The 26,331-nt window shown below is 35.4% G+C and overlaps 2 protein-coding genes across 2 annotated transcripts; both read left to right on the forward strand.

Annotated features, from left to right (window-relative positions):
* The first annotated feature begins 876 nt into the window (after window positions 1–876).
* LOC104701747 (homeobox-leucine zipper protein ATHB-X) lies at window positions 877–3,460 on the forward strand. The gene is made up of 4 exons (XM_010417487.3): window positions 877–1,302; window positions 1,403–1,602; window positions 1,761–1,840; window positions 3,043–3,460. The coding sequence occupies exons 1-4, from the start codon at window positions 1,224–1,226 to the stop codon at window positions 3,305–3,307; spliced, it is 624 nt and encodes a 207-aa protein (XP_010415789.1). The 5' UTR covers window positions 877–1,223; the 3' UTR covers window positions 3,308–3,460.
* Window positions 3,461–7,833: 4,373 nt separating this feature from the next.
* LOC104701748 (auxin efflux carrier component 3) lies at window positions 7,834–11,441 on the forward strand. Its single transcript, XM_010417488.2, has 6 exons — window positions 7,834–9,509; window positions 9,595–9,907; window positions 10,004–10,089; window positions 10,505–10,662; window positions 10,755–10,831; window positions 10,931–11,441. Exons 1-6 carry the CDS (start codon window positions 8,270–8,272, stop codon window positions 10,995–10,997), a joined length of 1,941 nt encoding a protein of 646 aa, XP_010415790.1. The 5' UTR covers window positions 7,834–8,269; the 3' UTR covers window positions 10,998–11,441.
* The last annotated feature ends 14,890 nt before the right edge of the window (window positions 11,442–26,331 follow it).

The raw sequence follows: 26,331 nt of genomic DNA on the forward strand, positions 1-26,331 counted from the left end.
TTTGTTAGATTATACAACTATTTGTACAGTTATATTTCATGTTTTTTGAGTTTTGTGGGTACATTTCATGTTTTTGTGGGTACTTTGGATATGTTCGAGTAGGTACTATTTATAACCGAATATATTTTGGATACATTACAGGTTTCTTAAAGTCAATACCCAAATAACCCGAACCCGATAGGAACCGAACCAGAACCCGACCCAAAATTATATAAACACTTGTTCGGATCCTATATTAGTAAACCCGAAAAACCCGAACCCGAATTATCCGAACCTGAACTCGACCCGGACACCCAAATGCCCAAACCTAATTCAAATTTGGTTTGCGACAAGATCCTATTAAGCACATAATACATTTATTATAAAAATGTTTTAAAGAAAAAAGTTTTGCATATTACAATGTAAAGTGTTTATTTTTTTTTTGAATATAATTTAATATTAAATTCAAAAAAAAAAATTCAGTTATTAAAGATCTTGTTACTTCTTTACCATATACTATACTAACACGGTATTAATCTATTTTTATATACTGTTTTAGCATTTAATAATAGATCCATTTAAGTTTTAGACCATTCTCATATTCCTAAGATTTATTATTGCATTTCATTGTAACGCTCAACGCATAAACAACTTTGACTACCCGTTATTGTCCCCACACCACGGCCAGAAATGAATTTACTAAACTCCAAATATAAAAATTGGTATTATTATTTGATTATTATACGAATCTGATTTGACTTAATAATATTTAGTCAAACCCCTTCTTTCTCTCCAAATCCACCAATCACACTTACACACACCTCTTTAATTAATTCTAATTCTATGCTACTTTTTTTTTTATATATATTCCATCAACTTACCACTGGCCATTTCTCTGTTTTTTCTCCCTCAATTTTTGTTCCTTTCATTTGACCCTGCTTGATACTTTTTTTTTCTCCTGTTTTTAAATATATTTTGTCGTGTTTCATACTTTAAATATTTTACATAATTTGGATATTTCTCTTAAGCTTAATTCCTTATTCCATATTCCACGCTTATCACAAAATCTTTCTCCTTTGTCTCGCTTTTTTCTTTTGTTCTTTCACATGTGTATATACACACAGAACACACACTTACATTTCTATTATCATATAAAACTTCAACTTTACTTTTTCTCTTCCGAAAAAAACACTATCTAACTATCTTCTTAATTCTATTGATTCTGTTTTCCCTCATCCTCCTCCATGGCCATCTCACCTAATTCAAGCTCTTTAGAATTAACAATATCAATTCCAAGCTTCTCTCCATCTCCTTCATCGCCTGGTAAGATCATATCCAAAGATTAATTAAATCATATTTATTATATAGTTTTGATAGTGCGTCTTTGAAAGATATCCAATTAAAATGAAAATAATTTTGGTAGGTGGTGATCATCACGGGATGAGAGATTTTGACATTAACCAAACTCCAAAGACGGAAGCAGATCATATGATCGGTGCAACGCAACATGCCAACGAAGAGGATAGTAACTCCGGGGGCCGGCGGCGCAAAAAGCTCCGTCTAACCAAAGAGCAATCACATCTTCTTGAAGAGAGTTTCATACAAAACCATACCTTAACCCCTGTAAGTATATATAATTGTACAATAATTAATGGTTCCGTCTACGTTTTGCTTATGTTGAAATAAGAAAGATGAAAGAGAAAACAGTTAATCTTTTTTTTTTCTGATGATCATGTCGGCTGATTATGTTTTAATTTGGGTGGCTGATTATGAAACCACAGAAGCAAAAAAAAGATTTGGCCACCTTTTTGAAGCTTAGTCAAAGGCAAGTTGAGGTGTGGTTTCAAAACCGAAGAGCTCGGTACGTATCTATGTACTGTACATCCTCATATATTGCATCATCCATATATACAACATACGTATAAACCGTATACGGTGAGGCATGTTATGTGTATATATATGGTTTTTGCAAATATGCTTTTAGTGGTTGAGAATATATTAAATAATGAGAGTGCGTTGACAGAATATTTATATATAAAGATCGTGTGCGATCGAACATAGATTCTCTATACATAATTCACCATATATACTACAATTGTAGTTTAGAAATATGTAGTAAAGTGGAAGTGATCCTTTTTTTATCCAAGTGTTTCACGTTGATTCCCACATACATAGTTATCATCCATTTTATGCGACACATGAAAAGCCCGTAATCTTATTTTTGTGTCTACGTGTCTATATATAAATGTCCATGATTCAAAATCAAAATATAGAATGAAATAAATGCATCAACAAGAAAAAAAGCGATAGGGAACATGAGGGACAAAGTTAGAGACAGTAAATGATGTGTTTTATATTTTCAGCTCATCTCTGGCCAGTCCACAATTATGATGTTTGTCCCATATAGTATACATATTACTTTAATGAAACTTAAACACACACATACACTTTTTGTGAATGTTTTCTCTGTATTGTCTATAATATTCGACATAGACATGAATGTGTACATGCATGTATAGTCTATAGATACATGTTACGCGTGGTAGGTTAGTTCATGAAGTCCATAAAGAAGGAAATTAATTAAATACATTACATAGCCCAAACGTTATAAATTTGATGATTAATGAAGAGCCTAAAAGTATATAATCCTTCATCGTAATTACCATTTACTTCAAAATAATAAATTTTTAACTTTAATTCATTGTTTAAATTTAGTCTAGAAAAATATGATACTAGATGCAAGATGATCTTCTTCTAACGTATGGGCATTCCGGGTCAATTAAGCAATCACTTACATATATAGTATCACATGTGAACACATAGTACAAAACATGTTTATGGTTAGAATAGTTATATGCAAAGGTCGGTAGAATAGTCTTTTAAAAGTATAAATTTCTCAAACACCAACATCGTTAATTAAATATATTAATAAATTCAGCTTATGGGATAATGGTATATATAGGATAAAACCTAGAAACTACGTATGATGTAAGCATATTTAATAGTACGCATGGCCACAACAGCAAAATTAATATGGATGGTTACACAAAATTTGATGTATAGGAGTAAGCTAAAGCACACGGAGATGGAATGCGAGTACCTAAAGAGATGGTTCGGGTCGTTGAAGGAGCAAAACCGACGGCTACAAATAGAAGTTGAAGAGCTACGAGCTCTAAAGCCATCATCGACCACGGCTTTAACCATGTGTCCTCGGTGTGAACGTGTGAGTGAGGCAGCAGATAATGACTCTAATGCCGTTCAGGAGGGGGCAGCTGTGAGCAGCAGCCGGTCACGGATGACAATTTCCTCTTCCTCTTCCCTCTGTTGACTGGTTTGGTTGAAAGTCAAAAGTCAAAAAGATTGAAACGCCTGTTTCGGGTGTAAAAAGCAAAGATTTGATGATGATTAGAAGGATTTTGTGTATAGTCCGCTAATTATTTATTACACCTATGAGGATAAATAGTTTAATCGTCCTTTTATAGCTTTTTCGTGTTTTTTTTTTAAAAAAATATTTAATTTCGTGTTTAACCAAAAACAAACAAACAAATATTGCTTTTCGTCTCTTTGGATTGGAGTTATTGACTTGAATTGAGAGATGTTTTATTTTGTGTACGACGAAGAAATGAGAATACCGAACGGAGAAATTATATATCAAAAAAAATTGTACTAATAGATAGTAGCAAGTAGCAACTAAGAAAATGTAGCATAGATGATAGATTTCATGGGCAAGGAGAGATTGTTAAAACATCAATTAATTAACGTCATTGTTATTTTGACTTCTACAAGTCTCAAATAAGGCTGCTATATTTATCCCTGGACCACAAAAACGGTTTTAAATATTCAATTCTGGTGGAGATTTTCACCTACAATTCACCTGATGTCTCATTCCAAAACATATTGTGTTAATTATAGTTTCAAAATAAATGTTGTTATTTCTTTCTATGTTTTTCTAGTGGTATTTGGTAATCGGTTATTTTGAAAAAGAATTTGAGGTTGTAATACAAATTAACCCTTATTGTTCATTCGTGTAAATATATTTTCACAGGATGTTAATAGGTTAAGATGATACTGTTTTAGATTACGTTATATATAGATATTTAAAATCAATTACTAACAATAATATATATATATATATATAAACATACTGTATTTTTTTGACATCGTATATATTGTATATGGAGTGTATGTAATAAATAAACTACGTATGACCAAGAAAATGTCTCTCTCCCTCACCAATGACACGATTTAATTCGGATTTGGGTTTTCTTAACCCAACTCGTAATTTAAGAGTTTGAAAGGAAGCCCAATGGGCTACCAGCTCTATAGCCGTGTGTCAGTTCTAGCAAACTTGAAATGAAAATCTTCACAATCCAATCCTTCTCAACATGAATATTGGATAGGCAATATGATAGTATATGGTCGCTCTTACATTCGTTATAGAAGAAATTAAACGAGTTTATGTATCCGAGGTCCTTAAGGACCTTAACACTCTTGGATATGTGATGTGAGATAAGTATTTCATACCTTCGATAGAGATAAAATTTTAGTGAGAAAAAAATATATGATAAAGTGGAGACAAAGACAGAGTAACAGAGGAATGTGTGTTACTACAACTACTGAATTAGGAAGATGTATGTATGGATTATGCGACTCTGGCATGCCCATGTGCTTGTCACGTGCTTTCTTTATGGATAGGACGCGTGCATGTCAAATGTCCCGCGCTTTTCCTCGTCTTATTGGTCAGAGAGATTCATTATTGGTTGATGTGGTGAACCGAACTATAGCAATATTAAGTGAAAATAAAGAGACCTCATTAGTCATTAACTTGAAACATACAAATGCATTACATAACATACAATCATGAAATCAGGTCTCTTATTTAAAACATACAATTGGCTTGTAGCAAAGGGAGAAACATATGAAATCTTCTTGAAATGTATTCTATAAAAATGGTATGTTTGAGGACAACAAATAAAAACAGTTACTTATATTTGATAGATAAATCTTGTTTGTTTTTTTAATCAGAAACAAAAAGCATATATACATCTAAGAATTTCAAAAAGAATTAAAAGTGAATAAGACAGTAAATTGATTTCATGTATTTATTGGTTTTTACAAAAGGTTTATATATTGTGTTACCGTCATTATAAAGTCAATATATTTTGCAATATAATAACTATACGGAAAAAGTTTTATCACATCACCAAGATGATTACAAAGATGATTCAACCGTGTACGTTATAACATGTCGAATTCATTGTTCACCACTCTCACCCATCTGTCATTCTCTTTTTTATTTGACTTGCTAGTGAACTTTTAGTCTTTGTCCAGATTATTATTATTATTCAATAATTGACAATCGATACTTCTAACTATTCATTATTTAAGAAAATTTTACGAAAATTTCACCTTCTTTAATTAATCACGTGTTTAAGTCACCAGTACCCATCATTGTTCACTTTCAAGATTGTCTAAATCGCTTAATTAGACGTACCTCTTTTTTTTTTTTCAGAATTGGGGATCAATATTGATCGATCAGTAAGTTTTGAAAAACGAGATCAATAACTTGTTACACATAATAAAAAAAAACTCTAAAGACAATTTACTCTAGTCTAACTGAGCAGTTGAACACCAGTAATAAACACCAATTAAGCTATAGGTCCGAATTGAATATCAATGCATTGGCTTTGATTGTCCAACATTTAGGTTGTCAAAGTCCACCATTTAGTATGTGTCAAAGAAAAATGGTCCACCATCTAATCAATATTCAAAACATATTATCATGAAGAGAATAGTTTTAATATGATCGCTATGTTACACCAACGCCGTTCTTCTTCTTTTTTTTTTCTTTTTCTTTTCCCAACGTGTGTGGTTGTTTGTGAGAATGTCGTTTATCTTTCTATTCGGTACGATTGATAAGTATATATCTCAGAGATTATTGGAAGCATCAGTCGTATATTAATCTAAAATTTCGTTATCGTTCCTACAATTCCGTATATCAAAGGCGTGAAAACTATGTTAAGGTTTGACTTGGACTTTGATTATTCAACCACAAACATAATTTTATTACGCATACAGTGTGATTATTGAATGACACTGTACTTTACTTTCGCTCTTTTTTTTTTTTAATTATCATCAAATTTCTTTTGTCGTTATAAGAATCTTTTACTCTATTAAATTCAACTCTAACCTAATTTTTAGATGATATTTATATTAATTGATTTTCTTAAAAATTAAAAGAGACCACAATTTTAAACTGTACCATGGTTACGCTGACATATGAAGTGCTTCCAAAAGTTCCCTAAATCTTGTGCCGATATCTAGGATTATTTATTTGGTTAATTGAACGTCAATTGCATGAAAATATATATTAAGATATATACGTTGATTCCATTAGGATAAATAACTAGTTAAATAAAGTGTTTAACAAAAAGAAAAAAAAATTTGTATAATTTGGTTTTGTATAAGGACGGCAAATTTTATCTAACATGCATAAATCGCAATTAATCATTCGAGTTTGGACTTGCCTGAGGAAGTTGTGTCAAGTAATACTTTTATGCAATCAGAAAGATACAGCAACACTAAGTCACAAGAAGGTCACGACATTCTCTGTCTCAACCATTTACTCATGTGGAACTTTGGTTGTGTACTAAAAAGGTAGTATTACCCATATCGGGAAAAAAGCTTATAAGAAAAAAAATAGAATATATATTTTTCTACATATAAAAGTGAATTAAATGATATACTGTATTAACAAAATTTAAAATTGAGCTGTTTAATTTTGATACACTCAAAAACACAGCGATTTCCATGACATGTTAAATAAACAAAACTGTGATGTTTGATATTGTAAAATTCCGTTAACCAAAAAAAAGATATTGTAAAATTCCATTCGTTTCGTTATTCTATACTAGCTTGTGTATTCCAATTTCTGACCATCATCTACTAAGTTAAGACTTGAGTGAGCTTATCTGAACAAATAATTCAGAAGCAACGTTATAACTAATATCATGGAGGGGAGTTAGACAGTAGCTTAATGATGAGAATATAGGCTAAACATTTATGTCGTCTAATGAGTAATTGAGTGTTGCCTACTTCACGGGACAAATGAGTAAACCTAACAATAACATATAGACACACTCGACGCCATTAGCCAAATTCCATTTGAGCCATCCAATTTCTTAGTGGATCTTCTTTGTCTCCAGCCCATCTTGTCTCCTTATTTTTATAATCATTACTTTTTCTAAAAAAAATGATTTATCAAACATCACAAAATATAAAGGGTATTTCCAATTTTTTTTCTTTTTCCTTTTTGAGATATTGAAACTATTGCTTCTTCCATTTTTTTCTTTCTAATTTTAGAGTTAGTAATGCAGATAATTTTGTACATTTGATATCGGTATTGATTTATTCATATTACGAAAAAAATGGATTAGTTAAGAGAATGTGAAAGAAAGGTAAAGTTAAAATACTAAAAGCAAAGAAGAGAGGGGGACAGAAGAGAAAAGGTATGTCTGCGATGCCCATCCCCAAAAGTAGAGTGCCACATGTAGACCTTCTTCTTAAGATCTAACTCAGATGCTATTTTTGTACATGTAAAATTCTGTTCGCAGACTCAATTTTTATATATATTTTTTCCTATTTTACTTTAATCTTCATGGAACACATTTGCATACAAAATAAAAAATGAATGGCATGTGTATGTCATATATATTATATTAAACTAGAATGAAAACTGCAAAATATGATTTAATAGTATCCTTATTCTTACTTTTTTTTAATCATTTTACTACTTATGTGTATTTTGTTATCTAGTCGAACCAAAACGACTAGATTTTAGTTATGTGGTATATTATACAAAATGTTGAGAAATATTGTTATCAAAACACACGATATTTTACATTACAAGATTATAGATAATAAAACTAAAAGTAATACATATCAATTCTTGAACTAATATCTTTAAGAGAAAAAACTATATTATTATTATGTTATGATAATATCGATGAAAAAAATAACAAACAAAAGAATAAAATAAAAATAGTAAAAAGGAACTTGGGTGGTCACGTATTTGCTGTATAAAGAGGTGTAAAGTGGTATCCCCTCCTTAAATTATATCCTCAAAACCCAAACTTGCTCACTCCTTCACAGTTCACACAAACACACTGCTCCCAAGTCCTCTCTCACTTCTTCTTCTTCCCTCAGACACCGTTGTTTAACGGTTCTCCTTTTTTTTTTTTTTTTTTCCTTTTCTTCTTTCTCTCTTGTTTCTACTTTTACCCCTTTCAAGATGATCTCGTGGCACGACCTCTACACGGTTCTCACCGCCGTGATCCCTCTCTACGTAGCTATGATCCTCGCCTACGGCTCTGTCCAGTGGTGGAAAATCTTTTCTCCAGACCAATGCTCCGGAATCAACCGTTTCGTCGCCATCTTCGCCGTCCCTCTCCTCTCTTTCCACTTCATCTCCACCAACAACCCTTACGCCATGAATCTCCGCTTCATCGCCGCCGACACTCTCCAAAAAATCATCATGTTGTCTCTCTTGGTCCTCTGGGCTAATCTCACCCGTTCCGGTAGCCTCGAGTGGAGCATCACAATCTTTTCCCTCTCCACGCTTCCCAACACTCTCGTCATGGGGATTCCTCTCTTGATCGCCATGTACGGCGAGTACTCTGGTTCCCTCATGGTCCAAATCGTCGTCCTCCAGTGTATCATCTGGTACACGCTTCTTCTTTTCCTCTTCGAGTTTCGCGGCGCCAAGATGCTCATCATGGAGCAGTTCCCTGAGACGGCTGCCTCAATCGTTTCGTTCAAAGTTGAATCCGATGTCGTTTCACTCGACGGCCATGATTTTCTTGAAACCGACGCAGAGATCGGCGACGACGGGAAGCTTCACGTCACCGTGAGAAAATCAAACGCTTCCCGTCGCTCTTTCTGCGGGCCGAACATGACTCCACGGCCGTCAAACCTCACCGGAGCTGAGATTTACAGCCTTAGCACAACTCCTAGAGGCTCCAATTTCAACCACTCTGATTTTTACTCGATGATGGGCTTCCCTGGTGGCCGTCTCTCCAATTTTGGTCCGGCAGATATGTACTCTGTACAGTCTTCTAGAGGTCCCACTCCTCGACCTTCGAACTTCGAGGAGAACTGCGCCATGGCGTCCTCTCCGAGATTCGGGTATTACCCCGGAGGCGGTGGAGGTGGAGCCGGGTCTTATCCGGCTCCGAATCCAGAATTCTCCTCAACTACCACATCTACCGCCAATAAAGGCGTTAATAAAAACCCGAAAGACATCAATACGAATCAGCAAACTACTCTTCCAACCAGCGGTAAGTCAAACAGCCATGACGCCAAGGAGCTTCACATGTTCGTATGGAGCTCCAACGGTTCACCCGTTTCAGACCGGGCGGGTCTTAACGTTTTCGGCGGAGCGCCAGACAATGAACAAGGTGGAAGATCTGATCAAGGTGCTAAAGAGATTCGTATGTTAGTCCCTGATCAATCTCACAACGGAGAGAGTAAAGGTTAGTTAGTACATATTTTAAATAACTTTCTTGATAAGTAATTGCAAAAGTTCTCAAATTAGGTTTTTGTGTGTGGTGACTATAGCTCTAGCTCATCCAGGGAGTGGAGATTTTGGAGGAGAGCCACAATTTAGTTTCGCCGAGAAAGAAGAAGCAGGAGAAAGAGCCAAAGACGCCGAGAATGGACTTAACAAACTCGCTCCAAATTCCTCGGTGGAGCTACAATCAAAGACAGGTCTAGGAGCAGCCGCCGGAGGAGGAGAAAGTCAACGAAAAAACATGCCGCCGGCGAGTGTGATGACAAGGCTGATACTGATAATGGTGTGGAGGAAACTCATCAGAAACCCAAACACTTACTCTAGTCTCATTGGCCTTATTTGGGCTCTCGTCGCTTTCCGGTTAGTAAAAACTTCAAAATTTTTAAAATTGCTTTTTTCTCTTGAGTCGAACCGACCGGTTCTCAAGAAGTTTACATTCCGGTATTGAATATGAAGGTGGCACGTGGAAATGCCAAAAATCATACAGCAATCTATCTCCATTTTATCTGATGCTGGTCTTGGAATGGCAATGTTCAGTTTGGGTAAGTTTATTCTTCGTACTGTGTTTTTATTCCTTTCGAATTTTTTAGATTTTAAGCCATTTAAATGAATAAATCTGGTTCATACCAAACGTGTTATTTATTACAGAGATTGTCTAAATTTTGCATATTTCGTTGACATATCAAACTCATTTACATAATAATAGAATTAAATTAGGTACTCCATAAATTTGATTAAGAAACAAAAATTTTGGGGATGGACCATCCGACAGGTGGGACAGTGTTGTGAGTGTCTTATTAGATAAATGGTAATGGTGGACGACATGGTCTCGTGTTGTTGATAGTCGTCATGGTCCCCATTTTTATGGGACTTGATTGGAACATTTTTTATAGATGTATAGAAATATATATTCATGGCCGGATTTTGAAACTAAACTGTTTGTGTAAAATCGTGTAGGGTTGTTCATGGCGTTACAACCCAAATTAATTGCTTGTGGGAACTCTGTGGCAACATTTGCTATGGCGGTTAGGTTCCTCACGGGCCCGGCTGTGATGGCGGTTGCTGCCATAGCCATTGGATTGCGTGGTGATTTACTGCGTGTTGCTATAGTTCAGGTAATTTATTTTAATCGTTAAGTTCAGCTCTAATAATTTAACGCAGTAAAAAATGTGATTTGTTGTTAAGTATTTTTTTTATGGTTTTATAGGCCGCATTACCTCAAGGAATTGTGCCGTTTGTGTTTGCTAAGGAGTACAATGTTCATCCTGCTATTTTAAGTACAGGGTAAGTCAGAGATTATATGATTCGTAATCTATTAGACTATAGATTACTAATGATATCCTTTTTTAACATGTAACATTGCAAACCATATGATTTTGGCAGGGTAATATTCGGAATGCTCATAGCGCTTCCGATCACGCTGGTTTACTACATTCTACTCGGGTTATAAGCTTTTGATTACAAAAACCTCGAAAAAGGATCAAATTGTAGAGGGAGAAGGGAAACAAAGGATTGTCTTATGGAACAAACTAAAAGCTTAGAGTATATAAGTAAAACTAGGGAGTAGCATGATTTAAGGAATGATGATGCCTACATTACAAGCCAAGAAACACTTTCTTCTCCCATATTTTACAGATAGAATATTGGGAAATAATTTGAGTGAGACAATGGGACGCAGATAAGGAGGAGCAAAACATGGGGCAACGAGACAAAAAAAAGATAAATAAAAGATTGGAGGAAGAAGACAACTTATTATTTTTTGTAACTTTTATATTTTTTTGCACCAGTCTGTTTTGTTTTTAATGTGTTCTTTGATTAGGTTTGGGGTAACTACTAGTTGATTACTGTGTAGATTTTGTTTTAGCCAAGAAAAAGTGTGGTTTTTGATTTTGAATCTCCCCTCGTTCCAAGTTTCACATGAGCATATAAACGCTATTAAAGTAAAAAGTTTCTAGTAAAAACTTATAAGAATATATGTTATTATTCTTCTTATATTACTGAGATTTGTAATCAGATTTGGTAGATTTACTGATTCTTTTCTGCAGTTGTAAATGATGAGAGTGGTAGTGGGAGAATTGGGTTAGGCGCTTTGGCATTGAAAGCATTTTGTTTCATCATTAATTTAAGCTGGTAGTGATGTAATTAATAGTCCATGTACTGAGTAGGGATGATGAACAATTATTTTAAAAAGATCAAGAAAAGGCAGAACGATAATTAAAAGTCAAAAGCTTATATAAAAGTTTTATAAAAAGGTGCTTTATCTTTTCTTTATTTGTTTTCTCTAATTTCTTTCGATCTTTTTTTTTTTTTAATAAAGTAGAGTATATGTTTCTTTTTTGTCAACAAAGTAGAAAATGGATATAAACATAAATTGGCTGAAAATGACCGTTTTTAGCTCTAATAATTATAGTTTAATTAGAGAGTTCGGCCTAACAGGGGTTCTGATCATCGTCCGGTCTTGGTAAATTTGGTCTCTTCTCAAGAATCTTACAAAAAATCTTTCAGATTTAATAAGAGATTTCTTCATAAGCCATTGGTCAAAGAGGCAATAGTCAATGCTTGGAACTATATGGATAACAGCTTTGATGTTTCAGTCTCCCTGCGCATCAGGAATTGTAGGAAAGCTGTTAGTAAGTGGAAAAAAGGAAATGAATTCAATGCAAAAGAAAAGATCACTAAGCTCCAGGACGAATTGGAAGTGGTTCAATCGTCCATGTCTCCGTCAGCAGTAAGAATGGGATTGTTGAAAGGAAAATTGGTTGAGCCTTATAGAGAAGAAGAAAGTCATTGGCAACAAAAAAAGCAGAGCTAAATGGATGGTTGAGGGTGACAAAAATTCCAAATTCTTCCATGCCTCAGTAAAGAATGCAAGGAATAAGAATGGGTTAGAAAAGTTGGTTGATGTAAATGGGATTATCCATAGAGCAGAGGCTTCTAAAGGTGAAATTGCGGCTGCCTACTTTACCAAGCTTTTCTCTACGTCTTCCCCGTTCAATCCTCAAAGTATGCTTGATGGCCTTCTTCCCAGAGTTACTGATGGGATGAATCAGACTTTACTAGCTTCGGTTTCAAAGGAGGAAGTTAAGCTTGCAGTATTCTCTATCAAACCTGCCAGTTCTCCAGGAGCTGATGGAATGTCTGCTCTTTTCTTTCAACAATACTGGGAAGTGGTTGGTGAACAGGTTACCAAAGAGGTTCTTAACTTTTTCCAGAATAGTGTGTTCCCAGTTGAATGGAATTTCACTCAACTTTGTCTGCTGCCAAAGAAACTCAATTCTCCTCATATGTGTGATCTTTGGCCTATCAGTCTTTGCTCTGTTCTTTATAAGGTTGTGGTAAAGATACTGATGAACAGACTCCAACCGATGCTACCGGAGATTATATCGCCAAATCAATCAGCTTTTATCCCAGAAAGGTTGATCTCGGACAACATTTTAATAGCTCATGAAGTTGTTCATGGACTTCGCACTCACAAAGATATTTCTAAAAGTTTTATGGCGGTGAAGACTGATATGTCCAAGGCATACGACAGAATGGAATGGAGTTTTCTCGAAGGGGTACTCATTGCTTTAGGCTTCAAAAGAAAATGGGTGGATATGATTATGTTCTGTATTTCCACAGTTTCTTATACGGTTTTGATCAATGGTTAACCATTTGGTTTAATCAAACTGCAAAGAGGATTAAGACAGGGTGACCCTCTCTCTCCGGCTTTATTTGTACTCTGTGAAGAGGGTTTGACTCATATGCTAAACAAAGCTGAATCAGATGGTCTTCTTAATGGAATATAGTTTTCTCCACATGGTCCTGCGATTCATCATCTTCTATTTGCAGATGACAGCCTTTTTTTGATTAAAGCATATGTAGATCAGGCATCAAAGCTTCAAGATATACTCGCGGAATATGGTGAAGTTACAGGTCAGTTGATCAATCTTGATAAATCCTCGATCACTTTTGGTATCAAAGTGGACAATGTTGTCAGGATTCAGATTCAAGGAAAGTTGGGAATTGTCAAAGAAGGAGGAGGAGGAGTCTATCTGGGCTTACCAGAATGTTTTAGCAGCTCTAAGGCAGATATGTTAGCCTACATTCATGACAAGATCAAAAGCAGAATGTCTGGTTGGTATGCTCGCACTCTGTCTTATGGGGGGAAAGAAATTTTGCTCAAATCTGTGGCAATGGCAATGCCAGTCTTTGCAATGTCTTGTTTCAAGCTACCAAAAAAGACCTGTGAGAATGTGACCTCGGCTATGTCTGCTTTCTGGTGGGATTCAGTAGAGGATAAAAGGAAAATGCATTGGCTTGCATGGGATAAACTCTGTCTACCAAAACATTTAAGTGTTCTTGGATTTAAAGATATTCAAATCTTCAATCAGGCTCTGTTGGCTAAACAAGCATAGAGGATTATTTAAGAAGAAAACAGTTTGTTCGCTGCTTTTTTCAAAAGTAGATATTTTGATGAATCAGATTTTCTATCTGCTGAACTTGGAGGAAGACCTTCTTTCGCTTGGAGAAGTATCCTGCATGGTAGGGACCTACTAAAAAGAGGTTTGAGACAAATGATTGGAGATGGTGAGTCCACCTTTGTTTGGTCTTCTCGGTGGCTTTTGGATGGGGTTATGAGAGCTCCCTTAATGAAGAACATAATCTTTGATCTGGATATGAAGGTTAATGAGTTGATAGACGATTCGACTTTGACTTGGGATTTGACTAAGCTGAATCATCATTTCTATCCAAGGGATGTGGAGTTGATACAAAAAATCAAACATGTCTCTCTGTCAAAAGATTATCTTATCTGGGAACATACAAAGAGTGGAGCTTATACGGTGAAATCCGGTTACTGGGCAGCCTACCAAAAAGAAAAGATAGAGTTAGTAACCGAAGCGTTGATGCAGCCTTCTATACTCCACATAAAAGATCTGATATGGAAATGTGATACTCTATTAAAGATTAAATCGTTTATGTGGAAAGCTGTGTCTGGTGGAATTCCAGTTGCTGACAAAATGGTAGCCAGAGGTTTGAAAGTGGACACACGATGCCAAAGATGTGGCAATGAAGGAGAATCCTCAAATCATGTCCTCTTCTCGTGTACGGTAGCAAGACAAATTTGGGCTCTATTCAATTTCCCATGTCCTGAAAATGGGTTTGATTCTCAGTCACTATACTAGAACATGTACTACTTGCTATTGGTTAGCAAAAATCCAAAAGTACAGGTAGAAACCCGGAAAGCCTTCCCTTGGATTCTCTGGCAAATTTGGAAAAACATAAATCTTTTTTGTATTGAAGGGAAAAGCTTCAGTCTTCCTGTCACGATCATCAAAATTAGAGAAAATGTGCAGGAATGGATTTATGCTCAAGCTTTGAATGAAGTTACGGCTGAGCGGGTAAAACAACAATGTTCCCAAATAAAAAGGCGTTGGTATCCTCCATTAGTTGGTTGGTTAAAATGCAATCTCGCTTGGTCATGGGACAATGCTTCAAATGTCAGTGGAGCAGCGTGGGTTCTGAGAAACGATGCAGGAACTGTTTTATTGCATAGTAGAATGTCTTTTGGCTCTGTGATTTCAAAGCAGGATGTGAAACTTCAAGCCTGACTATGGACCATTGAAAGTATGCTAAGTCTCAACTACAACAAAGTTATTTTTGCTTCAGAGGACAAAGATTTCGTTGAAGCTGTACTTAGACCAAAAGCATGGCCATCTCTTAAATTTCAGTCCCATATGCTGGGAGTAAGTTTGGAAAAATTTTTGGATTGGAATCTGATGTTGGAAGACAGAAACTCAAATCTTGGAGCTCACCTTATAGTTAAGAGCGTCACAAGAGAGAATCGGCGTCAATCGTATGTAGCAACCAGATATCCTTTTGATTACAAGACCTTTTTTGGAGGATATGGCTAGTTTATAGTTTAAATCTTCAGCCAGACTTTTTTGCTGGAATGATTGTTGTTGATCCGTCTTGTATCTTTGGTCTCCAACAAATCAATCAATATATAAACTATTTAGTGAAAAAAAAAAAAGAGAGTTCGGCCATTTTTTCTCGTTTTGCGTGCCGATTTTTCCATCCTATTTAAAATTAAGTAAATACATAGACATGCGTTTGGTGGAGATAAAAGTATAACAATTAACTGATTTTGTATTTCTGACGACTGAATCTTAATTTTCTATCATATTTTGCACATTTTGTTTGTAATTAATAAATCATATCATCTTAAAAACTCCATCTATGATAATTAAAAAGTTAAAATCTATATATACTACCAATAATCTTACATTATATATATAACACTTACTTACGGTATTAGTTAATATATATATATATATATATATATATATATATATATAGGTATGCACTAAACCAAATTCTATTTTATATTTACTAAAACAACGGTAAGAAAATATATGCTTTCATTTCTGTTTTTCAAATAACATAGATTTAGCATGTGTTTTTAGCAGTTACCATGTTATATTATTCAATAAGACCCTAATTAATATATAATTATATAATGTATTTTAAATTAATCACATAGTAAAATACATTAATTTTATGATTTGATTGTTATAGCTGTTTTCTTGGCAATTTTTTTTGTAATTTTTAGCTATCTTATGAGTAAATAATAAACTGTATCTGGTTTGAAGTTTAAACTGATATCTACGTGTTCGGATTCAACACAAAGAAATTTGTTTGCTTGTAACTATTTAGAAAAGTTTATATTTTCAACTTCATATAATTGTGCTTCGTATAAGTATATATTTTTAAATAATTTCACTCATATAATTAATATTTGTTTTCTTACTATATGTATTGTCATTATAATTAATTAGACATACATTTTTTTATGCCAAAACATTTCCCAATAATATATTATGAACCGCTAGTAATTCGGTTTATTTAATATTGCCCATTCACATACTTTTTGAAGTTCAAATTTTTTGACCTAAACTAATATAGAGTACTTAAAACACGTTAAAAATCAATCTTTATAGAAGAAAAAACTAAAACTAGAAAAGTCAAGAATCATCAACGGAAGAAATAAACATAGTGTTTGCTGTTTTATGAACTTGATCACCTAATCCAGACGTAAAACGATAAGAGTAATCACTAATCAGAGATTAAGTAAGTTATTAGTGGGGAAAACGTTGATTGGGCTCCGAGTAGGCGAGTACCAATTGAATGTGTTGTCGCATTGGATGGGAACATAAGGGGACGCATATCGAAAGAAGTCTTAAAACAGTTAATCCACCGTCAATGACTTAAAAATCTGGTCGGCTAATCTATAATTAAATTAATTATTCAAGATTAGCAAGTGTGTCTCTCTATTTAAGAGGTCTCATTAGACCAACATGCGTCGCACAAAAAGTTGTAACGGGCTCTGTGCACCTCCATTTCAGTCAATTATAATAATACTCCTCCACAAATCTATTTGTTTCTAGCCAATGGTATTTTGTTATCATCGAAAATTCGTCATGGAATCAGAAACATTTATCGGTAATATCGTCACGTATTTTGGAATCTGCATAGAATGGGATTGTCTCGATGATAAAAGATTAACATGACAAAAATCGATGCATGATTAATTGACTCTCCTAAAAAAAATGGTAACAATAAACAAATTTCTTGAGGAGAGCGAGGTATATGTTATGTGTAGTTTATGGACTATATATATCGTGATGTGCTAACTTCTAAAGAACAACTAAAAATACTTGAATACAGTATAAATTTTAGAAAAGTAATATGTATAATGCAAACAGAAAAACCACTGTCAATTTTCACATATCACAATCAAAGTATGGTATTGGTATCACTCGACTATATAATGACATATAAAAAATATGTAAACAAATAAATTAAAAGAGCACATGATGTTGAAGAATCACATATAAACTTTTGATGTGGAAAGAAAAAGTTGTCATGTTCGAGCAAGAAACATACATGGACCAAGGTCCGTTTATAGTACGTGCGAGATGTGTATTATAGGAGAGCAAGTTCCGAAATTTTTTATGTACACTAAATTAAAGCGCTAATGGTTTTTCAAATATTTTATGCTTATTCTTTAACATGTTTGCTACAAATTATAATATATTATTGAGAAAATTAACAGTCTCGTTATAACGTATATGACGTACGTAACTATAACTATGAACATTTCACTTTAGTACAGGTTGGACTAGTTTTAACACTCAGATTTCGACGAATCCAAACACGACACACATCCGTCAATCAGTTAGGCTTAACGAATACTCCGACAGATGCTTACACTTAACCACGTAATTCTTCGATCAAAGCTCTCGATTTCTTTCTGTTGTTCATCTCTTGACTTTCTGATGTTCTTAAAGATCATATTGAGTTGTGGTCAAAACCCTACCCGTTAATCCATTTCTGTGTCATAGCTCTTTTGATTAGTCAAGTGATTTACTTCTGACTAAACGTTGGATTATCTCGGACAAACACCACAATAGTTGTCAAAACATTATACTGTTGTACGTCTTCGTTTTTGTCGCATGTTTCCATTTGATCTTTGTAAGTCATCCAAATCTTTTAGATTGTCCGACATCTTGAAGAATTTTGAACAGAACAAAATACACCTACAGCCTAATAAATTTTGTTTTTTCTGTTATAAATCCAAATTTTAAATTAAAATACTTGTGTGCATGTAATCAAAGTTTTTTGAAAAAATATTAAGTTTTTAAGTTTTAACTATCTTATTCCTTAATTTTTTAAACAGTAGTTTTGTTCCGCATGAGCTGGATGCCTTATAGTGTGCTAACCATACGATTTCTATTATTATCGAGCCGGTGCTAATATCCACATGTGCATACACTCTACGTAATAATAGATACTGTACATACTAGAAAATGGGAATAATTTTCTAAACATGAATGCTTCTTGCTTGTTTGCTTCTCCTCAACTCGCGCGGGATGTCTATAAATTTATTACTATCTATATGCCCACTCCTCTCATGTGCTCACAAATTCCCTTCATTGGCACCTTGTATTACGTTTATCTCCATTGGATTTTTCCCGTTATAACATTGCTTTCATTGTGATTTGATCAAATTGGGCCATGCATGTAAACGGCTTTCGCAAGACCGGAACGTCCACCCTACAACACGATGGGCAAAGCGTAGGGGTAGGGACGTCGAAAAACACGAATTCTTAATCCGTTTATTGAACGAACAAACCTTTGAAGATGATTAATGAAACTAGAATGAAAAGAAATGGACGTGGAACAGATAAGAGCTATATATTATCCAATTGAACTCAAAGACATTGAATTGAAGTAACAAAAGAATGGACCCAAAAGAAGAAGGAAAAGAACAACTGTGACTTAGTTGTCCCATATATGTTGAAGGCAATGGATCGCGAGTCACATTATACCTGTCGAAGAAAAAGAAAGAAAATATGTGGATCACAATTTGCTAGCGTAGATCCAAATAGTCTCTCTGTCCCTACACTTTTGAAACTAATCATCCCAAGTCCCAACCCCCCTTACCATAAATGTGCATTCTTTTTATTGTTACAAAATTGTGCATATTATTTAGAGTAGATTATGTAAATGAAAAAAGAACGAAGATTTACTAATGTGGATAAAAATATACTTAAGTTGCGATTTGAGTATATTTTCTAAATTGGCGAAAGGAACCTTTAAAATTATAGTGAAATCTTTAACACGTTATTTTAAAATATATTCATTTGGTAAAATATAGAATAATAGGATGACAGACCACATGGCTACAAGTCAATTTGATAAAATAAATTTATACAAAAAAAATGCATGAGACGGAGAAAATTAATGGATTTGATTGGTAACCTTCAATCGCCTGTTTTGCAAACGAACCGCCTTGAAGGTTACCAATTAACATGACGATTAGAAAAAATGGTTGGAATAGGTGGTTAGAGAAGATGGTTGAAGAGAGTGGTTGGAAAGGGGAAAACGGACGGTTGCCAACTGTCCCAAAAACAAGGCGGTTCGTTTGCAAACGAGGTGGTTGGATTTTAAAAAAAATTAATTAAATTTTTAAAAATAATATTTATATATACGATTTTCTAAAGGAATTTATAAAAATATAAATAAGAAAATATTTTCATATTTTAATTTATTTTATATTGTTTTTATAATAATTTGTTTACTATTCAACCATTTGTTACCAATCAAAACTATTAATTAACCACTCAATTTAAATTAACCACTTTTTTTCTTCCATCTTTTCTAGCCGCCTTCTTTTTAACCACCTTCTTTATAACTGTTGAAATTTTTTCAAGCGCCTTGTTTAAATGTTATTACCAATCGGAGCCAACGTGTGTTAGGCAACATTTAGATAACACGAGTAAAACCGTACAATAAGATGTCCACATAATAAATAATATATTACAAAAAAAATCTTGTAAAAGTCAAATGAAAAAGGAAAAAAAATCTTGTAATTTTCTTGAATAGTGATTTTTTTTTTTTTTTTTTTTTTGCATTTTCTTAGAGTGCAAAGAATTTATTGCTTGTGTAAAGAATAGGAGATCTATATACAGTGGTGGAGATATACATTATATTATCCTTTAATCTTACAAGCATATTTCATCATGATTACCAATGTACTATACATAAACTATAAGTTCGACAGGGGTTTTTGCGAGCATAAGGTAAATGAAAAATTGAAAGAAGATGATTGGGGAAAAGTTTGATGAGAGGATATGGTGGTGTCCTCGTGTGCGTGGCTGCATTCTCGTGGCATACCATCACCATACTAATAATTGAAATCCAATATATATAAAATTCATGAATCAACAAAAGCAAAATTAAAGAGAAAAGTAAACGTGAATAGATTGAGAGAGAGAAGGACAGGTGAAGGTGGGTGTCGGCCGAACCACGGACACCGGTCGGAGTCTCAAGACAAAGGAGGTTTTGCGTCTGGGGACCATTCACACTCTCTCAATATATACAACCATGCCAACTCCAACTCGATCCATCCTTCTTTTTAATTTTCAGTAACCATACTATCTAATACTCTCTCTGTTTCAAAATATAGAATGTTTGAGTTAAAATACGCATATTAAAAAATAGTTACTTTTAAAAAGTTAAACCAATCATAAACAACACTGCATAATATAAAATATAAAATTAATCTAAAAGTTACATAGAAAATTGGAAACATCCTATATTATGAAACAAAAATAATTCTCTAAACATCCTATATTATGAAACGGAGGGAGTATAATAAAATAGGCTTACACCCTCTAAGTAAGTTCTATCTATCTGTCACGTGGCATCTCTAAATCTTTTGGTTTTTTTTTTGTTTAGCTAATTATTAAGGGAATAAGCTGTATTGTGGGTTAGGAATGAGATATCAGGAAACTGGGGGAGAAAGATCGTTAAGATTCCTCAATGGCTAGAAACTGTTGAACATCACAAGTTCTTTTTCAATGGTACCATTGGAACAAGAGAACTTGTTTTCGCACCTTACTGTTGGTTAGAGGGACAAATCTTTGTGGTATATTATGATACAGACACAACAAACCTCAGAAGATTTGAGATTGAAGGAATGGTTGATGGATACTATTATGTTCGAACCTTTTTGGATCATGTTGATAGTACTTGGCTTATATGAAGAATAAGAGTTGGTTGTTCACTCTCTCAACTCTCATTGGGATTGTTGTTAGTCTTTATTTCTAAATTTCATTCTATTGTGGTTTATCTTTATTTTACGCTAATTAATAATGATGTCTAGCTCTCATGTACTCATGTACGGTGGTCTTACTGGGATTGTTAATTTTTATTTCTATTGTCGTTAACCTTTATTTTATGCTAAATAATAATGTTATCTCTCGACTATATCTTATTGCGATTGTTCGTTTTTTCTTACTGCCATTAATCTTTATTTTTTTGCCATATAATTAAAAAAATTAAAGCTTCCTAATAAGTGCAAAGAGAAAGGGAAAAGTTCTTTAGTATAATAGTGTAATATTCTTTTCAAGTACAGAAAGTGACATTTGATTCGTAGAACAAAACGTTGCTAAAAGAAAATACACAAGATTTCTAGCTATAATTCTATCTTGTAAACGCCAAGAGAGTAGCAGCCACCGACCTCTTACTCTCAAATAACGATTTTTTCAGACCGAACCATCAACCATCTAAAGTCGCACTATCAGGACCATGACTCACGACCTCAGCCTCAATAGCAAACCGGGTCATGAGAGTTTCTCTTAGACAAGGCTTTGGAGTTTGGAGAACCTAAAATGGTTGGTGGTATAACATAAAACAAAGTGTAGCCAAAGATTTGGATTTGCAATTGTTACATTGCTTTTTGTTGTGATAATTGTATTGGAATTAGAACCAAATTACTACTAAAACGTGTAAGATGAAAGCAAATTTGTCACTTTTCATGCATGGTATCTAGTAATCTCTATGCTAATTGGCCAATAATTTTAGTAAGTTTTTAACGTGTGGAGCTAAACATTCTACTTTCGTTTATTTTTGAGATGTAAAGCATTTCATGATATGTAAAATAAAGATGTACGCGCTTTTACGACTCAACAAGTAATTATCACCCACACTCACAAGTTACACCGTTGGTAACAAACTATGAAACTACTCTGTTATAAATAGCACAGATGTGTGTTTAGTTTCTCTATATCTCAAAACACAAAATATCATTACAAATACAAAGAAAGAAGAAACAAAAATGGAGAAATCAAATTTCGAGTCACTTAATGAAGATAATCAAATGAATATTCTGCCACGGTTGCCTCTGAAGTCCTTGGTGAAGTTCCTCCTCGTCTCGAAGAAATGGGCATCCATGATCCGCTCTACAAAATTCAATGTTGATTACTTGAGCCGATCAATGACAAGGCCTCGAGTGATGTTCATGGTCCAACAATATACATCACAGCCACCCGAACCTACGATGTTGTGGTTTGACACTGTTTATTAAGAGCAAACCTTAACAATCGAACCATCTTACACTGAGGTGTTGTTTTACTCTGTTTACCAAGAGGAGGAACCACTGTTGTCTTCTGGACAACAACAGTTGTGTATTTCTCTACATTCAAGATATGATGTTTCTCAACCCATCCGAGGTTTGATCTGTCTTAGGTTACAAACTACGCTTGCGATTTGCAATCTGGGTACGAGAATGTTTCATACTTTACCGGAGATCCCAACGCCTGAAGATTCTTACATAACAAGTTTTCTCGATACAATGTGATGTAGCGTGGCTCTGTTTTTCCTTTTGCTCTGTTTTGTTAAACTTCTGTTATGGTTTTTCTCTTTTCTTTTTTGGTTGAGACAAAGTTTTAATTTCCTAAACTAATTAGAATAGGGTTTTAACGTCGGTTTAAAGCTTCTAATAAATACAGTTGATCCTTAGGTTTGTGGGGATACAACTCTTATTTCATTATTAATCAAAGCAGCTTTTAGCTCTTTGACCCTTGTTCTCGGCTAGAACACAAGTTCTCAACGATTACAAGTTGCGTGATTCGTTTGGGAATTCTAAGACTAAACAATCGATCCGAAAACCCTATCGGTTACGTATTTGATCTACACCAGTTGGTATCAGATTCCAGCAGCTTTAGTTTCTTAATTAAAGCTCGTTCCTTGTTTTTGCTCTTCCGATGGCACCTCGTAAACCTACTCCCGAAGATCTACATGCAGACCTACAACAACCCTTGGAAAACTTCACCGAAGGTCTCCATGCTGCCTTACTTGACGCAGTTGAACAAGCTTTGACAAAGGTTCTACAGAATCAACCGAACTTGCAGCAACATGTTCATGACCCACACGCTCACGAGACACACGACGACACTGTTCACGGTGGACTAGCGGAGAATGTTTTCGCTGATCCCGAACATGTTATTCCCCCTCGTCAACAAGCTCGTGACAACAGAGGAGATCGCCCTGATGATCGTCTGCAACTTCGTGAGTATCAACCTCTTGATATTGCTCGTCAAAACCCCCTCCTCGTTGGGAATCTGGGTTTCGCCTTGATATTCCTGAATTTTCAGGAACGCTTAACGCTGATGACTTTTTGGATTGGCTGGGTTCTACGGAAGAAATTCTTGATTTCAAAGCCGTCCCTGCGGAGATGAGAGTCTCGTTGGTGGCGACTCGTTTCAAACAGCGAGCCATGGCATGGTGGTAGCAGCTCAAGGAGTCTCGTCGTGTTTCCGGCAAATCACGAATTGATTCTTGGGAACAATTGACAAAACATACAATTATGAACGCACTCTGTATAACAAACTTCAGAATCTCCGTCAAGGCAATCGATCTGTTGATGATTATGCTTCAGATTTCTTTTCCATGACTGCTCGCTCCAAAGTTGCAGAAACAGAGGTTCAACTTGTTTCCCGTTTTATTGGAGGCCTCAAAGCTCAATTGCAGAATGCAATGCAACAATTTAATCCCACATCTGTGTCTGAAGCTCACCAACGTGCCATTGCTATGGAGATACAATTTCGGCCAACATGGACTTCTAATGGTTCTCGTCCTCGCTTTCAAACGTCAACACCAAGCGATTCCATTGTTGGTTTACCGGTTGATCCTTCAACGTCACGCTCCAACTTCACCAAACTGGATTCGATAGCGACGTCTCGGACTGCGAGACCAAACACTCTTCGTTGTTTTTCTTGTGGAGAATGGGGACATCTACAGACAGCTTGTCCAAAGACTGATAAACGTGGGTTACTTATTCAAGAAGTCGATTGAGATGGTGAGCCTCAGTATGACGAATATTTATCTGATTCTCCACACGACGATGACGACCTCGTTATCAGCAGTGACAATGGTAACCGAACACTCAATCTGGTAATACGGCGAAATTGTTTATTACCACGAGCTTTAGATGAATCTTGGCTTCGCACTACTTTGTTCCGGACGACTTGCACAATTCGTGACACAATTTGTCAGCTTATTATTGACTCGGGCAGCTGTGCCAATGTGATCTCCTTGAAAGCAGTTCGCAAACTTGGCCTTAAGACCGAGGCTCATCCATCTCCTTATAAGCTCGCCTGGTTAAACACAACTACGGAGATTGGAGTTTCAAAGCAGGCATTGGTATCTTTCTCTGTTGGTACGTATCAAGATTCATTGACTTGTGATGTAGTTCCTATGGACGCTTGTCATCTATTTCTTGGACGACCCTGGCAATATGACCGTGATGCTACTCACCGGGGTAAGACCAACACTTGTAGTTTCATGTTCAACGGTCGTACCATCACTTATAGTCCATCCACAATGCCATCTCCAACGACTCTCCATTCTGCACCTGCTTCAGTTCCGTCGTTGTTATTGGTACCTAAATCTGAATTTGAAGCAGAAGTTCAAAGCGCTGATGTGATATGGGCACTTGTAGCTTCTCCATCGGCTTCTTTGCCACAGTGAGTCCCGCCTGCCGCATTTTCCCCGTTGCTTACTTCCTTTGTGGATGTCTTTCCTGATGAATTACCGCAAGGACTTCCTCCATTACGCGATATTCAACATCATATTGATCTGGTTCCGAATGCCGTCTTACCAAACCGCCCTCATTACCGTATGAGTCCCCAAGAACACGATGAATTGCAACGACAAGTTTAGGATTTATAGGCTAAAGGGCATGTACGAGTAAGCTTGAGCCCTTCGGCAGTTCCGGCGTTGCTCATTCCCAAGAAAGATGGCTCTTGGCGAATGTGTGTTAATAGTCGTGTTATTAATAAAATAACGGTACGTTATCGATTTCCGATTCCTCGTTTAGATGATCTTTTGGATCAAATTGGTCATGCTTCTATTTTTACCAAGTTGGATCTCAAGAATGGATATCATCAAATACGGCTCCTCCCCGGTGATGAATTGAAGACAGCGTTTAAAACGCGGGAAGGGTTGTTTGAATGGTTGGTTATGCCGTTTGGACTCTCCAATGGTTCTAGTACATTTATGAGAGTCATGAATCAAGCTCTTCGGCCTTTTATCGGCAAGTTTGTGGTTGTCTAGTTTGACGACATTCTCATTTTTAGCTCAAATCTTGACAGTCACCTCGATCATTTAAAGGGCGTTCTCTTTGTTTTACGCCGAGAGAAACTGTTTGCAACTCGCCACAAGTGTGTCTTTGGTTCATCGGAAGTACTTTTCCTTGGCTATATTGTTTCTGTCCGCGGCCTAGAAGTGGATCCTAGTAAAGTGGCATTGATCCAGTCCTGGCCAACACCAAAGACGATTAGTGAGGTTCGAAGTTTTCATGGTCTTGCGTCCTTCTATCGACGTTTTGTTCATCACTTCAGCAACATTACCGCACCTTTAACAGATTATCTTCGAGGCACTACTTTCGTCTGGACAAAAGAAGCAAATGACGCTTTTGAGACAATAAAACGTAAGCTCACCTCAACACCTTTTTTGATTTTACCTGATTTCACTATCACCTTTGAGTTACGTTGTGATGCTTGTAAGCTTGGTATTGGGGCTGTTTTGAGTCAACAAGGGCGACATGTTGCTTTCTTCAGTGAAAAGATCTCACGGTCTCGCATCTGTTATAGCACCTATGATGTGGAGTTCTATGCCATTGTCCAAGTTATCAAGCATTAGAGACATTATCTTTTCCATCAAGAGTTTATCCTTTTTACGGATCATGATGCCTTATAACATTTGGGGAGTCAAGAGAAAATTTCAGCTCAACATGCTTCTTGGGTGGTGTTTTTACAACAATTTACGTTTGTCATCAAACACCAATCTGGCCGCACCAATAAAGTTGCTGATGCTTTTAGTCGGTGTCACTCTCTTTTAGCAACTTTCCATGCTTCGGTTCCTGGTTTTGCTTCATTTGCCGCCTTATACCCTAC

This window comes from Camelina sativa, chromosome 7, assembly GCF_030686135.1.
Source record: "Camelina sativa cultivar CO46 ecotype springtype chromosome 7, ASM3068613v1".
NCBI classification, from domain to species: domain Eukaryota; kingdom Viridiplantae; phylum Streptophyta; class Magnoliopsida; order Brassicales; family Brassicaceae; genus Camelina; species Camelina sativa.